Source organism: Dipodomys merriami, unplaced genomic scaffold, assembly GCF_024711535.1.
Source record: "Dipodomys merriami isolate MVZ:Mamm:240054 unplaced genomic scaffold, mDipMer1.0.p SCAF_36, whole genome shotgun sequence".
Classification (NCBI taxonomy): Eukaryota; Metazoa; Chordata; class Mammalia; order Rodentia; family Heteromyidae; genus Dipodomys; species Dipodomys merriami.
In genome coordinates this window covers 6,808,651-6,830,505 of record NW_027205159.1, presented here as the reverse complement: position 1 = coordinate 6,830,505, position 21,855 = coordinate 6,808,651, and the positions used below count along the sequence as shown (strand labels likewise).

The following is a 21,855-nucleotide window of genomic DNA, read 5'->3' as shown; positions in this document are numbered from 1 at the left end:
TACCACATAACTCTAAATGAGTTAGAGTTTAAACATACAAAACAAAACCAGACCTGCACTTAACATGCAGGACTACAGAGAGAGTGCAGAAGGAATTTAAAGAGATACATTGAATTCCGTTTAAAAAAGACAATGTAGCTCAAATGTATTCACAAAGAAAGTGCAATCAAAACTACTGAGGTAGCCGGGCGCTGGTGGCTCACGCCTGTAATCCTAGCTACTCAGGAGGCTGAGATCTGAGGATCGCGGTTCAAAGCCAGCCCGGGCAGGAAAGACCGTGAGACTCCTATCTCCAATAAACCACCAGAAAACCGGAAGTGGCGCTGTAGCTCAAGTGGTAGAGCGCTCGCCTTGAGCTGAAGAGCTGAGGGACAGCGCCCAGGCCCAGAGTTCAGGCCCCACGACCGACCAAAAAAAAAAAAAAAAAACTACTGAGGTAGACTTTTCATCTAATAGAAGAACTAAAAGTTCAATCAATTGGCCACACAATGTTGGCAAGGCTCAAAGTCACCTTGGGAGCATCACACAGCAAAGCCCCTGCAGCGGAACTGCACCCACAGTTACCCACAGACTCACTCAGGAGACAGTACAGGACAGGACAGGACAGCCACCAGAGTAGTAAAACAGCATCAGAAATAACTAAAGTCCTTACACATAGAGGTTGTCTGAACAAATTATGGCATATCTGTGCAGTCAAATTCTAGACAGTTCTAAAACAGAATGCTGCTGTTTCTTATGCTGGAAATAGACAAACACAAATTGTATATAGTTATAGAGAAGAAAGACGCACAGGTATATTTTAGCAAACATATACACAAGAAGAATAAAACAGACAAATAAACATTACATCTTACAGGGTAGGTGGAACAAGCTGAAAATGACATAGAGATGAAGAATCCTCTGGATATACTGTACCTCTGTCTACAGTTCAACTCTGAAGCATGTAAATATTTTATATAATAAAGAATGAAACTTGCCAAAGAAATGCAAAATCTAAATAGAAGTAAATCTAATTTCTGATAACAAAATATAATTGCAAATACATCAACTTTACTTTGTAGACTTAATGTCAGTCATCGTCATATAATTCTGAAATACTTTATGTATATTATAGTCTGGAGCAAATAAGTAGACATAGTAATGTGAGGAAGAGCACCAAACTTTTACTGTAGAACACAGAAACAAATAAGAAAGGGTAAACTTTGAAATATTAAGTATTTAGACAAAGCATTATAAAGTCATAATCTTTAAAATTATTCCTATAATATTTATGAAGTATATTTCTTATTTCTGTCTCCTTGAAAGATCACAGAGCTCCCAAATCTTAGTTTGCAAATACATTTCTCAGGGTAAGGAATGAATGCAAAACTACCTAGGTCTAAGCCATTTTTATTAGTTTGGAAGGCAGAGAATGTACAACACGAGCCTGAGACATCTACCTATTAAAACAGGAAGCATTCCCAAGGACACAAGAGTCAATTTTAATGTGCTCCTCCCACTGCCAACTGTGTGTGCCAAAGGTGGGCAGTTTGAGCATCTAAAAGAACAATAGCAATGCCTTCCAACACACTCAGTAATTGGGTATACATAGATTTAAGCTGCACACATGTGAGCAAATGTGGGCAGGTACAAACTCTCTTTCCCTCTTCTCTCCCTCTTTCTCATTCTCTTCCCCCTGCCTTCATCTCTCTATGACAGTGTGGGGCAGGGAGAAAAAGTAAGCTTCTTTATGGAACAATACCAGTAATAAAAGTAGAAAGAATGGCAGAAGAAAACCTTTACAAGTTACAAGTGAGTCATCATCAGGCAACAGTGCTAAAAGATGCTAAAGCCACAGGCTGAAAGATTCTCAGGAAATGAAAAATTTACATGGACTCAAAATATTATCGTACAGATTACGTAATGGCACAAGGGGGAAAGGTACTTAATACAACATGTTCAGTGGTCAAATCAAACAAAGCATCAGTCATCTCATCACCAACATCAGTGGGATGAGCAGACTATGCGCCTCTTGGAATGGTGCTATAAGGAACACCCAGTGGCACCTAAGTAGTGGGTTTTTGTTTTTTTTGTTTTTTTTTTTTTTTTGTTGGTCGTGGGGCCTGAACTCTGGGCCTGGGCGCTGTCCCTCAGCTCTTCAGCTCAAGGCTAGCGCTCTACCACTTGAGCCACAGCGCCACTTCTGGCTTTTTTCTTTTTGCTTATGTGGTGCTGAGGAATCGAACCCAGGGCCTCATGCATGCAAGGCAAGCGCTCTACCACTGAGTCACCTTCCCAGCCCCATAGTGTTTTTTTTTTAAATACATTCCAAATCTCTTCTTGAGGAGTAATGGGCAAGCCAGAATGGCCTAGATTCCTTAAAATAACTGAATGGCTATATACATATTTTGGGAATAAACTGGGAAAACTTAAATACTGACTATATATACACTAATGTATATGTGTACATACACATATATATATGTATTACATATATAATTATATATTTTGGTGCTAAATATATATTGATCTCTCTCTATATACATATATTATATATATATATATGGGAGATAAGCTTGATACCTTTAATTTTCTTTTTTTTTCTTTTATTGTGAAAATACCGTACAGAGGGATCACAATTACATGGGCAAGATAATGAGTACATTTCTTATCAAACATTGTTGCCTCCTCTTTTTCCCCTTCCCATTCCTCCCCCCCCCCCCCCGCCCCCCGGCCAAAGTTGGAAAGTTTGTTTTCGACATAACATCTTGTACGATACCTTTAATTTTCAATTGATCAGTCTATATACAGACAGACAAAGAAAATGTGGCAAAATATTAACAACTTGCAAATCTATGTGATAGGTGAGTATTTATATTTATCAGGCATTCAAATGTCATAGAAACTTGAGAAGTTTCTAAGAAGGTATGAAAATTTTAGAAATCATACACATTTTCGCACAGTCAACTTGTCCTGTGAGGTCATCATCAGCCTGCAGAACCAGACTTGTCTGCACCATATACAGTAGTCCAAAGGGTGCCACCTCCTAGGCAGGAGGCTCCTGAACAGGAGAAACACACACAGGCATGGAAAAGCATGACTCTTCACTTAGGGTACACTCCTTACAATCACAGGCATGCCAGGCCACTCATTGTCAAATGATCATTGAGCTATCACAGGCATCATTTTCGGATATGAAAATTACTGTTAACTTAGGTGATCACCAACTAGAATCCCAGAGGGAAATGTAATTGAGGAATTTCACTTCTCATGAGCACCAAGACTTAAAAGAAGACACTAGGAAGTATCAGTCAGAAGTTGAAAACAAAACATTGATTATAATGTAATGTTAGGACTTATTGGTGATCTCTGTCTTTAAAACAGAAAACAAATCAACAAAGAAATCTGCTGGAAATATTTTGAAATTCAACTTGGAGTCTGGAAAATTGGCTTTGCCATAAAAAATCATCTCAGCTATAAGTAAATGAATACACATTGGTTGGTTTATAAGCCCTCACCATAATAAGGTCCTGCAGTATGAGCTACTATATGAAAAATAACAAGCAAATTAGGTCAAATTAAAAAAAGCAATCTTACAAATTCAGTAAAAGGCATGAAAAGCAAAGGATGGATGGAAAAGAAACAAGAGAGAGGGACTAGTAAATAAAATAAGCCAGTTATTTGTACCTCAAGTAAGGAAACACACAAAACAGAAACCAGGTTCCCCCCTGGACCTATATCACTTCCATTTGACTCCTATGGATAGCCTACACAGATTTCTTTTTTTTTGGGGGGGGGAGGGGGGTTTGCGGAGCATTGGTTGTGGGACTTTAACTCTGGACCTGGGCACTGTTCCTCAGCTCTTCAGCTCAAGACTAGCACTCTACCACTTGAACCACAGTGCTACTTCCGGTTTTCTGGTGGCTTATTAGAAATCAAAGTATCACAGAGTTTCCTGCCCAGGCTGGCTTTGAACCCCAATCCTCAGATCTCAGCCTCCTGAGTAGATAGGACTATAGGTGTGAACCACCAACGATCAGCTTTTTTAAAATTCTGAAGCAAATAAAGGATGACTTGATTTAATGAAAAGTATGCTACTTTCTGGGTTTAACTCCTAGTCAGCACTCTGAGAAAAATCAAGCAAAATAAGGTAAAATAAGGTGATTTTGAGTGTTGACTAGTCTTGAGTTGAACACCCTCCAGATGTGTTTCAGGCAGAGAATTAGGTGCTATAAAACAGCAAAATCCTTACTTTCAGTACCCAGCAGCAGAAAAAGAACAATGAACAAGAGAATAATAATTCTCTTTCAATAATTTGCAATTGCTTTAATGAATCTTTGTTGCTTCATTCAAACAAAAATAACTACTTTCTACACTGCTAAATTTCTACTTTTCTACTCTGTAGTACTTTTACTATTTCTACATCAACTCTTCACATATTTTGAATTGTATCAATGAAAGACAATCCGAAAACAAATGACAGGTTAATATTACTTGTACTCCCAAGTTTTATTTGTTTGAAGTAACACTAGCCAAAAATACAAATGCATATTTGAGAAGAAATGAAGGAGCAATCTTCTAGTCAACATGGTCTAATAGAACTTTCTCTGATGTTCTAAATGTTCCATAGTCTGCTGCCCAATGATAGCCATTAACCTATGTGGTTTACTAGACAATTGATAGATGGCTATTAAGACTTTAAAAATTTTTCATTTAATTTGATAATCACACATAGCTAGAGGCAACCATAAAACAGTCTTTCCTCTACAGTCATCTTTCTACCCCACCAACACAAGTGTTAAAATTTCCCCTTACCTTCACTAGGATCATACAGACCTAATACAAAGCCAGCTTAGGGGAAACTAGCTCAGTGGTACACACCCTACTGTATCACATGTGGCTGGCTCCTACATGGGTCTATTAAGGCATCATCACTTGACTTTTATTTATAAAGGCATTGTTCAAACCCTTCTAAATACAAGGTTGAACTCTTCATCTCTTCCTTTTCTTCCACTGATGGCCATTGGCTTCCTTAATCAATTTCTCTCAAAATCTATCAGATAGATGACTGAACTTCCCCAAACTTTCCTTGCTGACTGCAGACAACTTCATTCATGCTCCTCAAACTTGGCAGCTACTGCTCCACATTTGGAAAAACACTTCATTGCATGTAGTAAGATCTTCCATGAGTTGAATGGAGTCCCCTGAGTTTTATTACAATAAACAGAAATAGAGGCTGGGAATGTGGCTTAGTGTACAGTGCTTGCCTAGCATGCATGAGGCCCTGGGTTCAATTCCTCAGAAAAAGCTGGAAGTGGCACTGTGGCTTAAGTGGTAGAGTACTATCCTTGAGCAAAAGAAGCTCAGGGACAGTGCCCAAGACCTGAGTTCAAGTCCCGTGACAGGCAAAAAAAAAAAAAAAAAAAAAATAGAAAGTTCCAATATAAGAGAAAGCATTAAGCTTAATCTATTTTATACCAGAAGTGCATTTCAAATTAGATAATTATTATAAAATAACAAAAATAATTGGAGGTAGAAGACCATATTGTATAAAATGTTAAAGATTCAGAAGTACAATAAAAAACAAACAGGTGAGGGCTGTAGCTTAGTGGTAGTGTTTGCTTAGCATGTGTAAGGCCTTGGGTTTAATTCTTCAGTGTAGTGAAAGAGAGGGGGATGGAGAGAGGAAATGAGAAACATGAAGGGAAGGGAAATGGAATCTTTCCGTCTAGCCATTTTTCTCACACGTTATTCTGGAATATCCATAATGGCATGTTACATAATGCAAATTTCACATATTATAATAGGTGAAACTAAGCCCATGAGAAACCACAGGAGTACAGTGGTGAGGAGAATCCTCTCTGTGGATGTGAGTCTATCTGTTCACGGTTCCTATTCTTTGATCCTCCATTGAGTGTGGCACTTACTAGAAAAAGGACCAGCAGTAAGTGGCCTGGTCTCTCAAGTATCTTAAAAATGGAAAACTGGAATTTTACTTCCAAACTATGGGCTGGTCTACTTGGACCAACTTTTTCAAACATGAGACTTAGTAAAAATTTATAATACCCAAATATACAAGGAACTCAAGAAACTAACCCCCAACTCATGAATAAAGGAATCAATAAATGGGCAAAGGACTAAATGCAGAACTTCTCAGAAGTAAGAAGTGCCAATAAACACAGGAGGGAATGCTGAACCTCTCTGGCCATAAAGGAAATGCAAATCAAAACAACAGTGAGATCCCACCTCACCCCAGTAAGACTGGCCAACATTAAGAATTCAAACAGTAACAAATAAATGCTGGCAGGGATGTGAAGTGGGGTAAAACAACCTATTGAACAGAAAGGTAAACTAGTACAACCACTCTGGAGGGTAGTTTGGAGAGTCCTCTAAAAATTAAACATAGAACTATGCCCTATGATTCGACCACACCACTCTTGGGCATTCACAATAGCCAAATTATGGAAACTGCCTAGATGCTCTACAGTGGATGAGTGCATTAAGAATATGTGGCAGATATACACAATGGAAATTTACTCATCCATTAGAAAGGACATGATGTCACTTGCAGGGAAATGGTGGACCTAGAGCAAATCATGTTAAGGTGAGTTAAGCTAAGCTCAGACAGCTCTTTGTTCCCTCTCATATGTGGAAGCTAGATCTAAAATATGCCTAACATGGTAAATTATGTGGAGTTCTATGTATTTACAAACAAACCAGCTGCCTAAAGGACAGTAAACATAGGGGATGAATCCGAAGGTTTAAATCCTCTGAACATCTAAACTACTATTTATCAAAATGAATTCCAAGAAATGGAAACATGTTTTCTTTTATGTTTTGTTTTTCTTTCTATGGTGGTAGGAAAAGGGCGACAGGAGGGAAGATGGGTGAGCAAATGCAGTCGTTGTATTCAATGTATACTAGGTAAAAAATGAACTATGTAACTTGTAGGTAGAGACAGGCGGGGGGAAAATGGAGATGACATTGCCCAAGAAATGTTGTACTCATAACCTAACTTATGAAGTTGTGATCCCTTAGTACAACTCCTTGAAAATAACAATATAATAACTACAACAAAAAGTAAAAACAAAAAAAAGACAGTTGGAACTCAATGATCTTTTTAGAAGCCTTAAAACAATATTTCTATTTTTTTTGCTCAATATTTGTGTTTCAAGAGAGTTTTTCTCAGTGTAAGAAGGAGATTTTGGGCATGGCCTATAGTAAACACCCTGGTATCCAAACACCAACAATATATATTGTAAAACCTTCAATACATGTGGTATACATACTAAAACAAATGTTACTGATGCTTTAATATTCCAGTTTTAGATTCATCCAGAAGAAATGTAAGCCACAGGAATAGAAAACAAAATGGGCATTTTCCTTTAAATTTAGATTATACTAAAGTCAAAATTTTATATGGAATTTAACTTGGCAAAATTTTTGATGTTTTAAGCCTACGCTAATTTTTTTTTGGGGGGGTCCGGTCGTGGGTCCTGAACTCTGGGCCTGGGCGCTGTCCCTCAGCTCTTCAGCTCAAGGCTAGCACTCTACCACTTGAGCCACAGCACCACTTCCAGCTTTTTTCTTTTTGCTTGTGTGGTGCTGAGGAATCGAACCCAGGGCCTCATGCATGAAAGGCAAGCACTATACCACTGAGCCACCTTCCCAGCCCCTACGCTAATTTTTAAGAAACTACAAAACACACAGATTAGGTTCAATGGTTGGTGGGCACAAAACAACAATAAACAACAAGAACAACAACAACAACAACAAACATCGCTTCTTCCAGAAGCAAAGTTGGAATATATATTTAATAAGTTTAAAAGATTCCTTTACATATTTAAGTATGCTTAACCTGAATCTCAAACAACAAAGTGCTGACAAAAAAAGAATATAAAATTTAAAAATTTAACCTAAAGTATTATAATTTAAGGTTCAGATAGTTAATCTCACTATTAAAAAATGTTAAAAAATAAATTTTAGGTTTCAATCCAAATACTGGTAATTCCATAGTTCCTAAAATGAAGGCAAAGTATTTGGCTGTATTCTTAGGCATAAGACAAAATATAATAAGATTGTAGGCTCAACCCAGGAGAAGCACTGGGTCAGGACTGCAATCTCTATTAATTAGGTATCCCAGCTGGGCAGTGGGCTTGCAGCTGTTAACTTGATCAATGACTTACCTAAATGTCATCTCTACTGATTCGCTTATAAATTACCAGCAAGTGAGACTAATGTACAGGTGCTAATTTATTTAAACTGTTCTCTACAGTTCTACATAGCTTTATAAACTGCATCTGGCACCTAATGTTAGCTGTCAGTTGTACTTAGACATGCCTGTCCTAACGACTCTGTTCATTAGAAGTGAGCACAAATTATGAAATATTGTGAAAAATGATACATCAAATGGAATGGGCACAGCAAATCAATTAGAGAAACTTCACACAGCATATTCACACTGAGGAGAATAAAACACTCTGGTTTCAGAATGAGGTCTATAATACCAATTAAAAAGTAATTGGTAGATCTCAGCAGTGTTATATATCAATTTGCTGGCTTTTTTCCTGAAATTCTATAGTAATGTAGAACTTAACTTTTAATTCCCAAATAAAGACATTAGTAAGCACAAGTGCAACTCTGTACTCATATATTGAAAAGAAATGTGTCTCCAACCTGAAATTTATAATGACTATATGCTTAATTCAAAAAGGAAGATGTAAGTATCAGTGGTCTTCAACTTTCTGTGTCAAGAGCATGATTCTAAGTAAAAGAACTTTTTTGGTACACTAAGGGTTTACTCTCACCAGGAGCTGGTGGCTCACATCTGTAATCCTAGCTACTAAGGAGGCTGAGATAAGACGATCAGGGTTCGAAGACAACCCATGCAGAAAAGTCCATGAAACTCTTACCTCCAATTAACCACCAGAAAACTGAAAGCATTACCATGGTTCAAAGTGGTAGAGCACTACCCTTGAACATAAAAAGCTCAGGGACAGTCCCCAGGCCCAGAGTTCAAGCCCCACAATAGCCAAATAACAACAACAAAAAATTTAGAATTGCAACAACACAAGAGCAGATTGATTGGCCATCATTAGTACCCATGACTGTTGTAACATAGCAATGTGATCCAACATGCATAATGTTCCACAAGCCTGACTGCACTACTCACCTGGCTGTGGGGTCAAGAGGGAAAACTGATCCTGCTCTGCATGTGATAATCAACACACTCTGGGAATGAGTTCTTCACAGCTTTTAGACACACAGACTCTTGCTACTCCTTTCCACTGTATGACAAAGCCCACACAGCTCAGTGTTGCATCTGGCAGATTACTCTAACAATACTGGCAGAACCCAAAATAGCTTTTACATACTCATCAACATTTAGCAGTAACCTGTGAAAAGCTGTGGAACAGAACTCCTGAACCTTAGCATTAAGATCTATTTTCAAAAGATTTCATACTTTCAAACTACTTTTCCTGAAACAGTTCATACACTATTAATTGTTAAGAATACCAGCTTTTTATCCGATAGACTTTCTGACAGTTATCAATAGCATTAGAATAGTTTACTGGATAAGAGCAATGAGTAAATTATTTTCAATATAACTGAAGTAATTTAGGCAACATTAAACCATTATTCTGAATCAGAAAAAATACCTGCCAATAACTTTTGTTAATTTTTATTATACAAACTAAAAATAGTTTTCATATAAATTTAATAAAAGACTAAGCATTTAATATAGCAAGATAATTTTTTAAAATTCCAGATCCTGCATTTTTAATAATAATAAGCTTTCCAAATATTGTAAATAAGTACTAGCAGTAAAATAAATACCAGTAATAAAAAAAATTATTTTTACTCAGAAATGTTATCCATAACATTTCCTTTTTATTTTTACTAAGACTCTCTATGTTCTTCCAAACTCCTCATTAAAGAAATATTTTGCACAAATTCATGCATAAATTAGGTATGGTATACAAAGTGAGGCCAGACTTCAATTCAAATTCAGTTCTCTGAAATAAAGTTGTAAACCCTGAAACCAATAAAAAAAAAAAAACACTTATGAAGAGCTACAATAGCTGGCATAAATTCATGGATTTTGCCTGGAGTCCAAGGGCTCTTAGTTTTAATTCACATGTCTAACAAGTTTATACCAGAAGGCTGGCAGGCAGGTGAGAGCGATTAAAGACAGACACACCACACAAGACTTCTTGACAGTAAAAGATGACAAGAATCAGTATTCAAGCATCCATGGTCCATTCAGTACAGGGACAAATGTGTACTACCAGCCATGGCCAGGGTTTAACAACCACAGTGAGAACAAAAATCTTAAGGTACATTTAGTTAAAATATATTCACCATACTAAGTAAAGACAAGAGAGAGCAATTTATTTTAGAAAATGTTTCTCAAAAGATTAATCTTGGAAAACAGAACACAGTCTTTGGATAAAGAGGTATCTTCTATTTCCTTGATATCCTTAAGAATTTTAAAAAAGATGCCCACCTCCAAAGGTTTTTATGAAGATTAAATATAATGCCATATACTAGTTTCCCTGTTAGCATTTCACAGACATACAGCCTTTTAATATGTGGTAGAAGTCTTATTACTAATCATAATTAAAAATACCTTTCTTATGCCTGAAAAATTCACTTCTTTGAAATATCTAATTTCCTAATTGTACTAAGTAAGAGTTACTCTGCTTAATTTTAATTTATCTGCTAAAGTCAAACATTTTACAAGAAAACATTATAACTTCCAAATAGGTAACTGCAAAGGGAGGTTAAAATGTATTTTTATTATTTTGGATAAATGGTTTTTGTCTTTGGAAGTAATGAAGCGTATTTTTTTTTCAGCATGGAAATCTAAATAAGACTTGTCACCTGCACTGCCTCTCCTAGTTCACAGATATAGTCAAAATTCTTATAAAAAGAATAGTTTCAAAAACAAATGAGCAGGGAAGTATAATGGGTATGTAATTGTAACGCTTCGGGAAGTACCGGTTGTTACTGTCCTTTGGCTTTTACATCTCCTCAGATGCCGAGGGAATCCATTAAAATTAATAAAATGCCAAAAGAGTTAATTGATATAAAATGTGAGACCCAGTGAAGCTGATCAATCACTTGCAGCAAAGTCTAGCGTGGCAGAATTATGTCACCAGTGTCAAGGAAAATGGCGCACTCACTTCCATATGGGCTTTTAGATTCCAAGCAAGGTGAGGCATATCACCCCATAGGAAAGGCAATCTCCCCTTTAAGCTGATCAACGGAAAATCAATGTACTCAACAGCAGTGCTGGTGATTCTCCCAGCATTCAGCCTCAGGAGGCATGAAAGATTTGTGTGACAAAGGCAATAACAGATAGGGAATGATTCTGGTTATGGTAGACTGTGCTTATTATTGCTGATAGTGATGAGAACAGTAACACATTGTATTCATCTCCTACTGCTAACTCATCCTGAGGTAGGCAAGCAGATACTATTATATCAGAGGGGAGAAAATCAAGTGGCAGAGAGCTGTGACCTGCTCAACGTGCTTGTGACACTAAAAGGAATCTTCTAATCCCAGGTTCTACATCTTCCTATGGCACTTCAACTGCAATGGATTTATTAAAAACAATACCAATTTAATAATAAGGTTCTATATGATCTATATTTACAGTATCCTTTCAGATTTCTCAAAATAATATTAAAAGGATAATGTGGATACTGCAGACACTATAACAAGACATTTGAAGAGATTTTAGTATATAGGAAAATTGTTTCAAATCTTAAAAAACAATTTTGCAATGAATATATTTCATAAATCACTTGAGCTCTCATTATTTTAGCAACTGAGTAGTATGCAAAAATCAAGTTTCTAAAATACATAAAATAATCAGTGGTTTGATCTGAATATAATGGCAAAATTATAGTAGGTCTAGACTTTTAACTAGGCAACTGAATTATAGATCATGTCTACTCTGCATAAATTAAACCCTCAGAAAATAATTTTAAGATCTTAAAACTCATATTCAGTAAACATATGAGCAACAAACTAACCACTCCAAACAAAAGAATTCATTTTTAATATTGTGTATAAATATTTATTCCTTCAGATAGAAATATGACTCTGTTCCTTTCAATAGGTTAATTATACCCCGGGTACATCCAAAAAAGGAGAGCTGCATGAGCTAGGCATCAGTAGCTCACAGTAAGGCTGAAATCTGAAGATCACAATTCAAAGCCAACCTGAGTATACAAATCTTGAGGACTGTTTTTTGCCAATTAACCAGCCCAAAAGCCAGAACTAGAGGTGCAACTCAAGTGATAGAATATCAGCTATGAGCAAAAAAAAAGCCAAGTGAGAGTAGAACTTGATTTCAAACCCCATTAAAAAAAAAAAAAAAAAAAAGGAGTTGGTGGGTTGGTGGTGGTAAAGGACCTGCTTTGGAGAACTGTTAACTGTTAACACAGGCCATGAGGAGCTCAGGGCTGGGTTTTAACAGAAAACAGTAAAAGGAGGGTTGGGCAAAACAGTGGGGATTAGAAGCTCCCTCTGTTTGACTCCCTGAATGAGAAGAGTCAGGTTAACAAAAGAGACTATTTTGAAGACAGTAAGAGAAGAGCCTCAGAATCACAAAACAGGCAACAGGACAGCTGGGAAGCACAAAGCAATGGGAAGGCAACAGAGAAAAAAAGTTTTCAACTCCAACTACAGCTCCCTGGGAGAGAAATGACAGAGCTACAATTACAAGGTAACAAAGCAGCAAAGAGATGGAACCACACTGCCTGAAAACGTTAAATCCAGTCTGGGGATTTGGTATGATAGTGATTTCTCCCCTGTGGCTTTGGACAGCAAGACATTTGTCACTCTTTGTGTATTACAGGTAGGGCCCTCCTTGAGAAGGGATCAATTGCTTTGGAATCAAGGACTATTCATGGCTTAGCGAGCCCAAGAACACCACGCCATAGTGTCTGAGTGTAACACAGACAATGACAGCAATTCTAAGGTCCCCCATATCATGAGATTACCTCAGTGTCTTCTCTCCCATACGCAGTTAATGCTGGACAGGGCCTGAAACCTGGAAAATGGGAAAGTAGAGTGCTTGATCTCCAGTGCTCCTCCTCCAGCACAGAAGTCAGTACTATATGCCCTCTCCACTTTCCAACAAATTTAGGGGGCCATTACTGGTAGCACAAACTGGTGCTTAACAATTGACAAATGGCTTAAGAAAATGTATCCACAATTGCTTATTATGCAACCATAAAGAAGAATGAAATTATGTATGACAATGTATGCAACTGGAGATAAATGATTAAACAAAATAAGTCAGAGTTCTAAAGGCAAATAGTGAAAGTTTTCTCTCATACATGGAATCTGGAAAAAAAATTTAATGACATAAATAAAAAGGGCAGAAAGTGTAGGGCAGGGAACAAATAGGAGGGTAGAAAGTTTAAGGAGAAGGTGACAGACTAAAGTATATAACACAAATATGGGAAAGTAGGAAGAGAAACCTATTAAAATTGTTTTAAAAAGGGAGGTGATAAGAATATACAGAGGGTGTCATATGATCATTTGTGACCATATTTCTGCAATTAAATGCTATTAAAAAGCAAATAGTAAATAATAAAAAAGTTAAAAGCTAAAACAAAAATGTAAACTATCCACAAAGAATTTGCAAGGTCAGACAGTTTGACTAAGAAACTTAAACTGAAAATTTAAAAGAATTAATAACATATTCAAAAAATTTTCCAACATGTGAACACTAGCTAATTCATTTTACAACGACAATATTATTCTGCTACCAAAAGCAAAGACATTAACTTAAAAAAATTACAAATTAAGCAGATGTAGTAGCACATGTCTACAATCCCAAAACTGTGAGGATTTTGAATTTGAGGCCAGCCTGTATAGTTCCAGGCTATCCTGGGTACATAGAGTCCTTGTTCAAATAAATAAATAAATAAATAAATAAATAAATAAATAAATAAATGAAGTGCAATTTCTCTCATGAACTTAAAGTTGGTTTGACATCTGAAAATTAACATCGTATCAATAGAACGAAAGGAAAAATGATCATAAAACATGCAGAAAGAGTACTTGACAATATTCAATCTACTAACAGCAGAAAAGTTCAGCTGAAAAGTTAAAAAACATCCTGAACTTGATAAAAGGCATCTACCAAAAAACCCCACAAAACTATAGCTAGACATCAGTACTATAACATTATACTTTATTGTGAAAGAATTACAAAATTCCCCCTAAGGTCAGGAATAAGCCAAGAAAGTCTGCTGTCACTTTCCATTCAATATTGCTAGAAGTTTTAGCCAGGTAAATTAGGTAAGGAAAAGAAGTAAAAGCCAACCAGTTTGGAAACAAAGAAGTAAAAGTATTCTAAGTGACAGAATATATATACCTAGTGTTGTACACATAACAGAAATCCTAGGGAATGCACTAAAAAACTATGGAACTTAGTAAATGAGTTCAGCAAAGTTATACATTTAATATCAATATGCAATATTATATATAGATAGATAGATTTATAAATCAGTGAAGAATTCTATAAGAAAACAGTTTTACCTATAGCAGGATTTTAAATTTTTACTATTAGTGAAAATAGGGACCTTGTATAAGTGGACACATCCTTTGGAGATCATAACCATCTATTTATTTAAGAAGCCATGCATGTGCATGGATCATGAGGATAGGAGATTTCCAAGTTTATAGCAGAGTCAGACACTGTATTGATCAGGGCTTAGTTATACTGGCTTAATTGTTTGGAACATAAACACATAGTTTAGTCTTAAACAGGACACACATGTCACCTTGTATTGTATAGTTAGGATATCATAGGTCATTCTGTTTTGAAGTAGTGCCTGGCTCATCATTTTTATCTCAGAGTTTAGCCTAGGATCCATTAAGTTTGAAAAGTTAACTCAGTTTGACAAAGTACTTTTAAGGGCCATCCCATAGGGATGCTCTAGAGAAGGATCAAATGCCCTAGAGGAGGAACAAATCTTAAACATATTTCATCTGAGCCACATACAAGAAAGAATCCAGGTCAAAGATAAGTATCCTAGTCACATGAGGTAGAAACAAGAAAGTAGGAGATGCCATGTAAGAGGAAAGTGTCTGAAACACAGAGGTAGACAACATAATTTCATTCACCTCAACCTCAAACAGGAAGAGGAGACAATGGATTTCCTTTCAGTAGACCCAAAATATTTCATCCAAGTAATAGCACCAAAATATGCTTTAGAAATTCAACGCAGCTAATCAAAATTGATCCTTACAATCACATGAGAAGAATTAAGGCAAGACACAAAATTGATTAACAGGAAAGTTTATTGGGAAAGGAATGAACTTTCAATAGACTGATACTGGTGGCTACCAGTGTGAGAATGATCTAAAGTAGGATTTAAATAAATTAGCTGGGCGCCAGTGGCTCATGCCTGTAATCCTAGCTACATAGGAGGCTGAGATCTGAGGATCGTGATTCAAAGCCAGCTTGGGCAGGAAAGTCCATGAAACTCTTATCTCCAATAAACCACTCAGAAAACCGGAAGTGGTGCTGTGGCTCAAGCAGTAGAGTGCTAGCCTTGAGCTGAGCTGAAGAGCTGAGGGACAGCGCCCAAGCCCAGAGTTCAAGCCCCATGACCGACCAAAAAAAAAAAAAAATTAAACTAACCAATCAATTTAATGAAAGAAGTGGCATACTTATATTGAAAACTAGAAAACAGCACTAAGAGAAACTAAAAATCTAAACAAAAAGAAACATACAGGTTCATAGATTAGAAAATTTTAAATGGCAGCATCCTCAAAATTGATCTAGGGATTTAACACTGTCCCTATCAAAAATCCTAGGTGCCACTTTGTAGAAAGTGACAAGCCAACCTTAAAATTTCATATAGAAATTCATAGTACAGAGTACCACAATTATCTTCAGAAAAAGTTTTTTTTAAAAAAGAATAAAGTAGGAGTGCTTGCACTTTCCAATTTAACAATATACTAGAAAGCTACCATAATCAAGACAGACTAGTACTGTCATATAATACAAAGGAACTAAAATGGTAAGTTTTTCACATTTATACTCAACTGAATGTTGGTAAGAGAGACAAAAGGGTTCCAAGAGTAAAATAACTGTCCTTTAAACTAATGACAACTGAATATCCACATATGAAGAATAAGCCAGACCCGTCCTCATATCATATTAAAAAAATTATCTCAAAATGAATCAATGACCTAAATAGAAGAGCTAACAGTATAAAACTCTTAGAAAAAATATGAGGTCAAATCTTAAGTATACATCTGAGTGGTGAAAACATGCCCTACACAAATACTGTGTTCATAGCATGTGTGTTCATAGCAGTATTATTTATAATAATAAAAATGGAAATGACAACCACTTTGGAAAGCAGTATGGAGGTTCCTCAAAAGACTCCATATAGAGCTCCCCTATGACCCAGCAATCCCACTTTTGGGCATTTACCCAAATGTTTACAAACAAGACCACACTAAAGCTTCCAGCACGACTATGTTTACTGCAGCATTATTTACCATAGCTAAGATATGGAACCAACCCAGATGCCCCTCAGTAGATGAATGGATCAAGAAAATGTGGTATATATACATAATGGAATTATATGCCTCCATCAGAAAGAATGACATTGCCCCATTTGTTAGGAAATGGAAAGACTTGGAAAATATTATATTAAGTGAAGTAAGCCAGGCCCAAAGAAACATAGGTCCCATGGTTTCCCTTATTTGCAATATCTAGTATATGTATGAGTCAAGCAGAAAAGGTCAGATAAGGTGATGTTAGGGAAATGAACCCTAAGATATGTATCCATACATATCTTTTTTCTTTCATACGATTGTTTCATTATAAAATGATTTCTTTGTTGCTTTGTATGCCCCTCCCCCACAGTATAACCCCTGCTTTCACTGTATTTGATGTTGGTATAATTTGTGGAGGGGAAGGGGAAAAACAAATCGTTTAAATAGGATACAGGTGGACCCATTGCAACAATGAGATGTACAAGTTGTTATGTCGAAAATGAACTTTACAATTTGGGGGGGGGGAGAAGGGGATGGGGAGGATTGGGTGAGGGGGCGGAGGGAGGATGGGATGGGATGGGAAGGGGAAACAAAGGAGGAGGCTACAATGCTTGATAAGAAATGTACTCATTATCTTGCCCATGTAATTGTAACCCCTCTATACAGTATTTTCACAATTAAAAAAAAAAAAGAGTGAGTGGGGGAAGTGGGGAAGGAACAGATAGTAGGAGATAAACAAAGGAGGAGGTAACAATGCTTGACAAGAAATGTACTCATTACCTTACACATGCAACTGAAACCCCTCTGTACAGCATCTTTACAATAAAATAAAATTTAATATATAAAAAAAATGGAACTGATACAAATGCCACCATCTGATGATTAAAATGTTGTCAATTAATTCAGTACAAAAATTACTCAGTATAAGGAATGAAATATTAATACATGCTACAATGTGAATAAATACTGGAAACATGCTAAGTAAAAAAAAAACAAAAACAAAAAAAAACCCTAATTGAGTCTACAGAAGGAGATAGAAAGTAGATGGCTAGAGCTGGGGAATGGAAGAAGGGGAGAATGAGGGCTAAAGGGCAGGAAGTTTATTTTGGAATGATATGCACAGTCTAAAGCAAGTTGTATTTATCTGACTACACAACTCTGAACACTAAAAACCAATAATTTGAACATTTTAAATGGCATGTGCATTTTCTCAGTTACTTAGGAAAAAAAAGAAAAGGAAATAATAATAAAAGATGTTGTTTTGGGAAATAAGACATGAGGAAGCAGAGATGTGCTTCTTCTTGGAAAAGAAAACTCTACAGTATAACTCTCCATGACAACAGGCTCACTATCAATCTTTTAAAGGGAGCATAGTGAAAAATGGGGAAGAAGAATATTTATTGCTTGTTTTTACTCTTGGGTTCTTAAAAAAAAACTTGTGCATTTCTGTTGTTGTTTATAGACACTAGTTATTTTTCTTCCATTTTTCTTGAATGGCACAATTTTTTAAGATATGCAGCTTAGCTGAACATTATATAAATAATCTGAATAATATGGGATGTCTTTGATTTGTGAAAGGAGGCCAAATGAAGAAAGATAATTAAGTTCAAAGTTTAAAATCTTAGAACTTTTCTCTTTGGATACCGAAGACATGTAAGTCTTTTGTCTTTTTTTAATGGAATAATCCTTATACTATCTGTACAAATAACATTTACATTACACAAGCTTTTATATATAACCTAGAGAATATTTAAAGTATTTAGGAGAATGTGTACAGGGTCTATGTAAGTGCTTCACCATTTTATGGCATGGGGTCCTATAACCAATTTCCCACCGAAACTAAGAAACAACTGCACAGCTACATGGTATATAATGATTTTGCAGTCAATGACAAACCCCATATACTACAGTGGCCTATAAACTTACACTGGATAGTGATGTTGCCAACCCTTCTAGTTTAAGTGTATGCTATGATGTTCACAAATGACAAAACCAGTTAATGACACAGTTGTAAGAATGTATTCCTGTTATTGAGCAAAGTATAGCACTTTTTTCCTATTGACTGAAAGTTTAATTAAGTATAGTTAAAGAGAAACATGTGTCTCTTATTCTTCAGTTGTTTTATAAACGTCCACAAAAAATGAGAAAGTAGAAACAGGAAATTATGAAGCAGAAGCATTTGAAAGAAAGCCATCTGACATGCAAAGGTAAAATTTTGACACATAATATAGAAAAAAAAGAAAAACAACAAAAATGAATTATTTATATTTTTAGGTACCTTCTATTCCATGGTTCGTGATTGTTTTTTTGATACCCTTAATTGTCTGCTTGTTTAAATGATCTGAATTTTTTACTTTAATATTTGTTTGAACTCACTGCAAATAAAGGAAATTATCTGGAATTTTTTTTCTTTTTCTTTTTTTTTTTTTTTAATTCAGGTAAGGGATAGGTTTATTCAGTAGACCTGCTGGGACCAGGCAAGGTTGGAGACCTGATGGGACCAGGCAAGGGTGGCACTCCACATGGCTGGGAAAGGACTGGGAATGAGAGAGAGCTGGGAAAGAGGAAAGAGAGAGGAAAGAGCTAGAGAGAAAGCAGGGAGAGCTAGAAAGGAACAGAGAGAGAGCTAGAATAGAACAGAGAGAGAGAGTAGAAAAGAACAGAGAGAGCAGCAAGAATAGAACAGCTGGAATTTTTTTTCTTAGCGTACATATTGTGATAATCTCACCTGCCCCAAATGGTTACTTTAAACTTAGTGAATAATTCTTTTCATCAGAACAAAGTTTATTTTGTTTGGAGGGATAGTTTGCTTTGGTTTTCATGGATGATGTATAAATTCAGCAGAGCATGTAAATCCTCTCTTATTCTCATAGTCTTCCCACTGCTTTGGTGGGTTTTAAAGACATTCACTTTAAAGACATTGGGTTGGAGGTGTAGCTCAATTGGTAGAGCACTAGTCAATGAGTGAAGGAGGCAGATACCACGTTTGAGTCCTGGTCTCAGACCTATTCTGTGTAAACTCTCCTCTCATTGTTAATGCTTCTGTGTAATTTTCCTTCAGTATATTCTTGGCTAATAAATGCCAGCCTGGGTCATATGGATGCCTTTCCCTGGTATGAAATTTCCCACTTACGGCATTGTGTTGGTTCTTGAATATTTTGGTTTTGGGGGTATATCAGATTTAGATCTGCTTTAGATGTGGAAAATACCAAGCTCAAGGCAACAGTAAGAGTTGCTATTTATTGGTTTGAGCACATTCTTGCTTCATAGATGCAGTCTTTTGGTATGGTCTCCCATGATGGAAGGGATCAACAAACCTATTGGACTTGTTGAAATCTAAGAATTCTGCCTTCATGGTACCATTGTTATAAATAAATATGCTCTCCAAAAACCACTGGAGTCACAACAATGGACATGAAAATAAAGAATTGCCCCAGCAAGGTAAAATTTACTTCTACAGAAGGGTACACCATCAGCAAAAACTCTGGCAAGCAAGCATACCAAGCAAAAGATTTTAAAAATGACATAAAATGAGTCAGGCACCAGTGGCTCATGCCTATAATCCTAGCTACCCAGAAGAATGAGATATGAGGATCACGGTTTGAAGCCAGCCTGGACAGGAAAGTCCATGAGACTCTTATCTCCAATAAAAACGACTCAGAAAAAGCCAGAAGTCATGCTGAGGCTCAAGTGGTAGAGCACTAGCCTTGAGCACAAAGAAGCTCCAGGAAAGCCCCCAGCCCCTGAGTTCAAGCCCCAGGATCGGCAAAAAAAAAAAAAAAAAGACATAAAATGTTAAATTATACTGTAGGAAGATGCTATTCTTCAGTGAAATACCAAACACCATAGGACATTAAATGTTAATTTTAAAAAAATCAGAAAAGCTTCAAAGTTGTTACTCTTAAATTCCTGTTACTTACTCTGGGATATTCAGCAAAAACAAAGTAGTTTTGAGTAGAGCCACTGATTTTCTTATTACTTGAAATAAATCTATGTTTCAGACCAATTTTTTAAAAAACTTATTAAGCTTTTTTTTTTAAAGATGTTTGAGAGAGAGGCAAAAAGGAGGGGACACAAATGCAGGGAGAAAGGATGAGATAAAAAGTAATTTTTTCTGGGCTGGGAAGGTGGCTCAGTGGTAGAGTGCTTGCCTTCCATGCATGAGGCCCTGGGTTCGATTCCTCAGCACCACATAAGCAAAAAGAAAAAAGCCAGAAGTGGCGCTGTGGCTCAAGTGGTAGAGCGCTAGCCTTGAGCTGAAGAGCTGAGGGACAGCGCCCAGGCCCAGAGTTCAGGCCCCATGACCGGACCCCCCCCCAAAAAAAAGTAATTTTTCTGTAATCCTACCTATTCAGGAGGCTGAGATCTAAGGATTGTGGTTGAAAGCCAGACTTGGCAGAAAAGTCCCTGTGAGACTCTCATCTCCAATTAAAAACTCAAAAACCAGAAGTGGAATTGTGGCTCAAAGTGGTAGAGTGCTGGCCTTGGACAAAAGAGCTCAGGGACAGTGCCCAAGCCCCACAACCAACAAAAAAAAAAGTAATTTTTTTAGCTGGGCCCATGTGGCTCATGTCTACTTAGGAGGCAGAGATCTGAGGATTTCATGGTTCAGAGGCAAAAAGCCAGAAATGGAGCTGTGACCCAAATGGTAGGGCCCCAGCTTTGAGCAAAAAAAGCTAAGGGACAGTACCCAGGCACCGAGTTCCATTGTTCCTATTGTCACAAGAAAAAAAACAAGTATTTTTGGCCAATATTATTAGGAATATATTAATTCATGAGAGAAATGGGAATGAAATCCTGACTGTAACTTTCAAATCACTTGAAATATCTATCCCCTCATTTTGAAATTTCAAGTACATATTTAAGTTGATAAAAAGTATCTACTTCTGGTTCAAATATAAAACTCAACATATTTTGTGTTGCTTCAAGCAGAGTGGCATCTCTGTTTGAACCTGATTAAAATTTATATAGAACGAAAGGGTTTATGCTGAAGAATACTTTCAATATCTACAGTTTTAGAGCAATTACTTTTCCAGTAGGGTTCACTGTACTTACATCAATATCCTCTTGGGTAAAAGTTTCTGGATCTTCTCCCATCATGTTGGCTAAATGTCTCTTTCCTATGTTGAACTCTTCAATCTGCTTTCTAATAAATTCCTCTGTATACATTTCATGTCTCATGGCTGGAACATTTTTCTTCGTTGTTACAACCGTGGTATGTACTAGTCTTAATATCTAACAAAAAATACAAATAAAAAAATTGAAATTAAACAGTGATCTATTAGGCTACTGTCTCTAAAGAAAAACAAAACCAAAACCAAAACCAGCTCTCTTCTT

At 36.5% G+C, this 21,855-nt stretch overlaps 1 protein-coding gene across 1 annotated transcript in view; it reads right to left on the bottom strand.

Moving 5' to 3' along the window:
- Mrps9 (mitochondrial ribosomal protein S9) overlaps positions 1–21,855 on the bottom strand; it is a 69,166-nt gene that overhangs the window by 30,531 nt on the left and 16,780 nt on the right. The window contains exon 2 of the mRNA XM_069988615.1: positions 21,574–21,753. Coding sequence (XP_069844716.1) covers positions 21,574–21,753 — 180 coding nt within the window. The remainder of the gene's footprint in view (positions 1–21,573; positions 21,754–21,855) is intronic.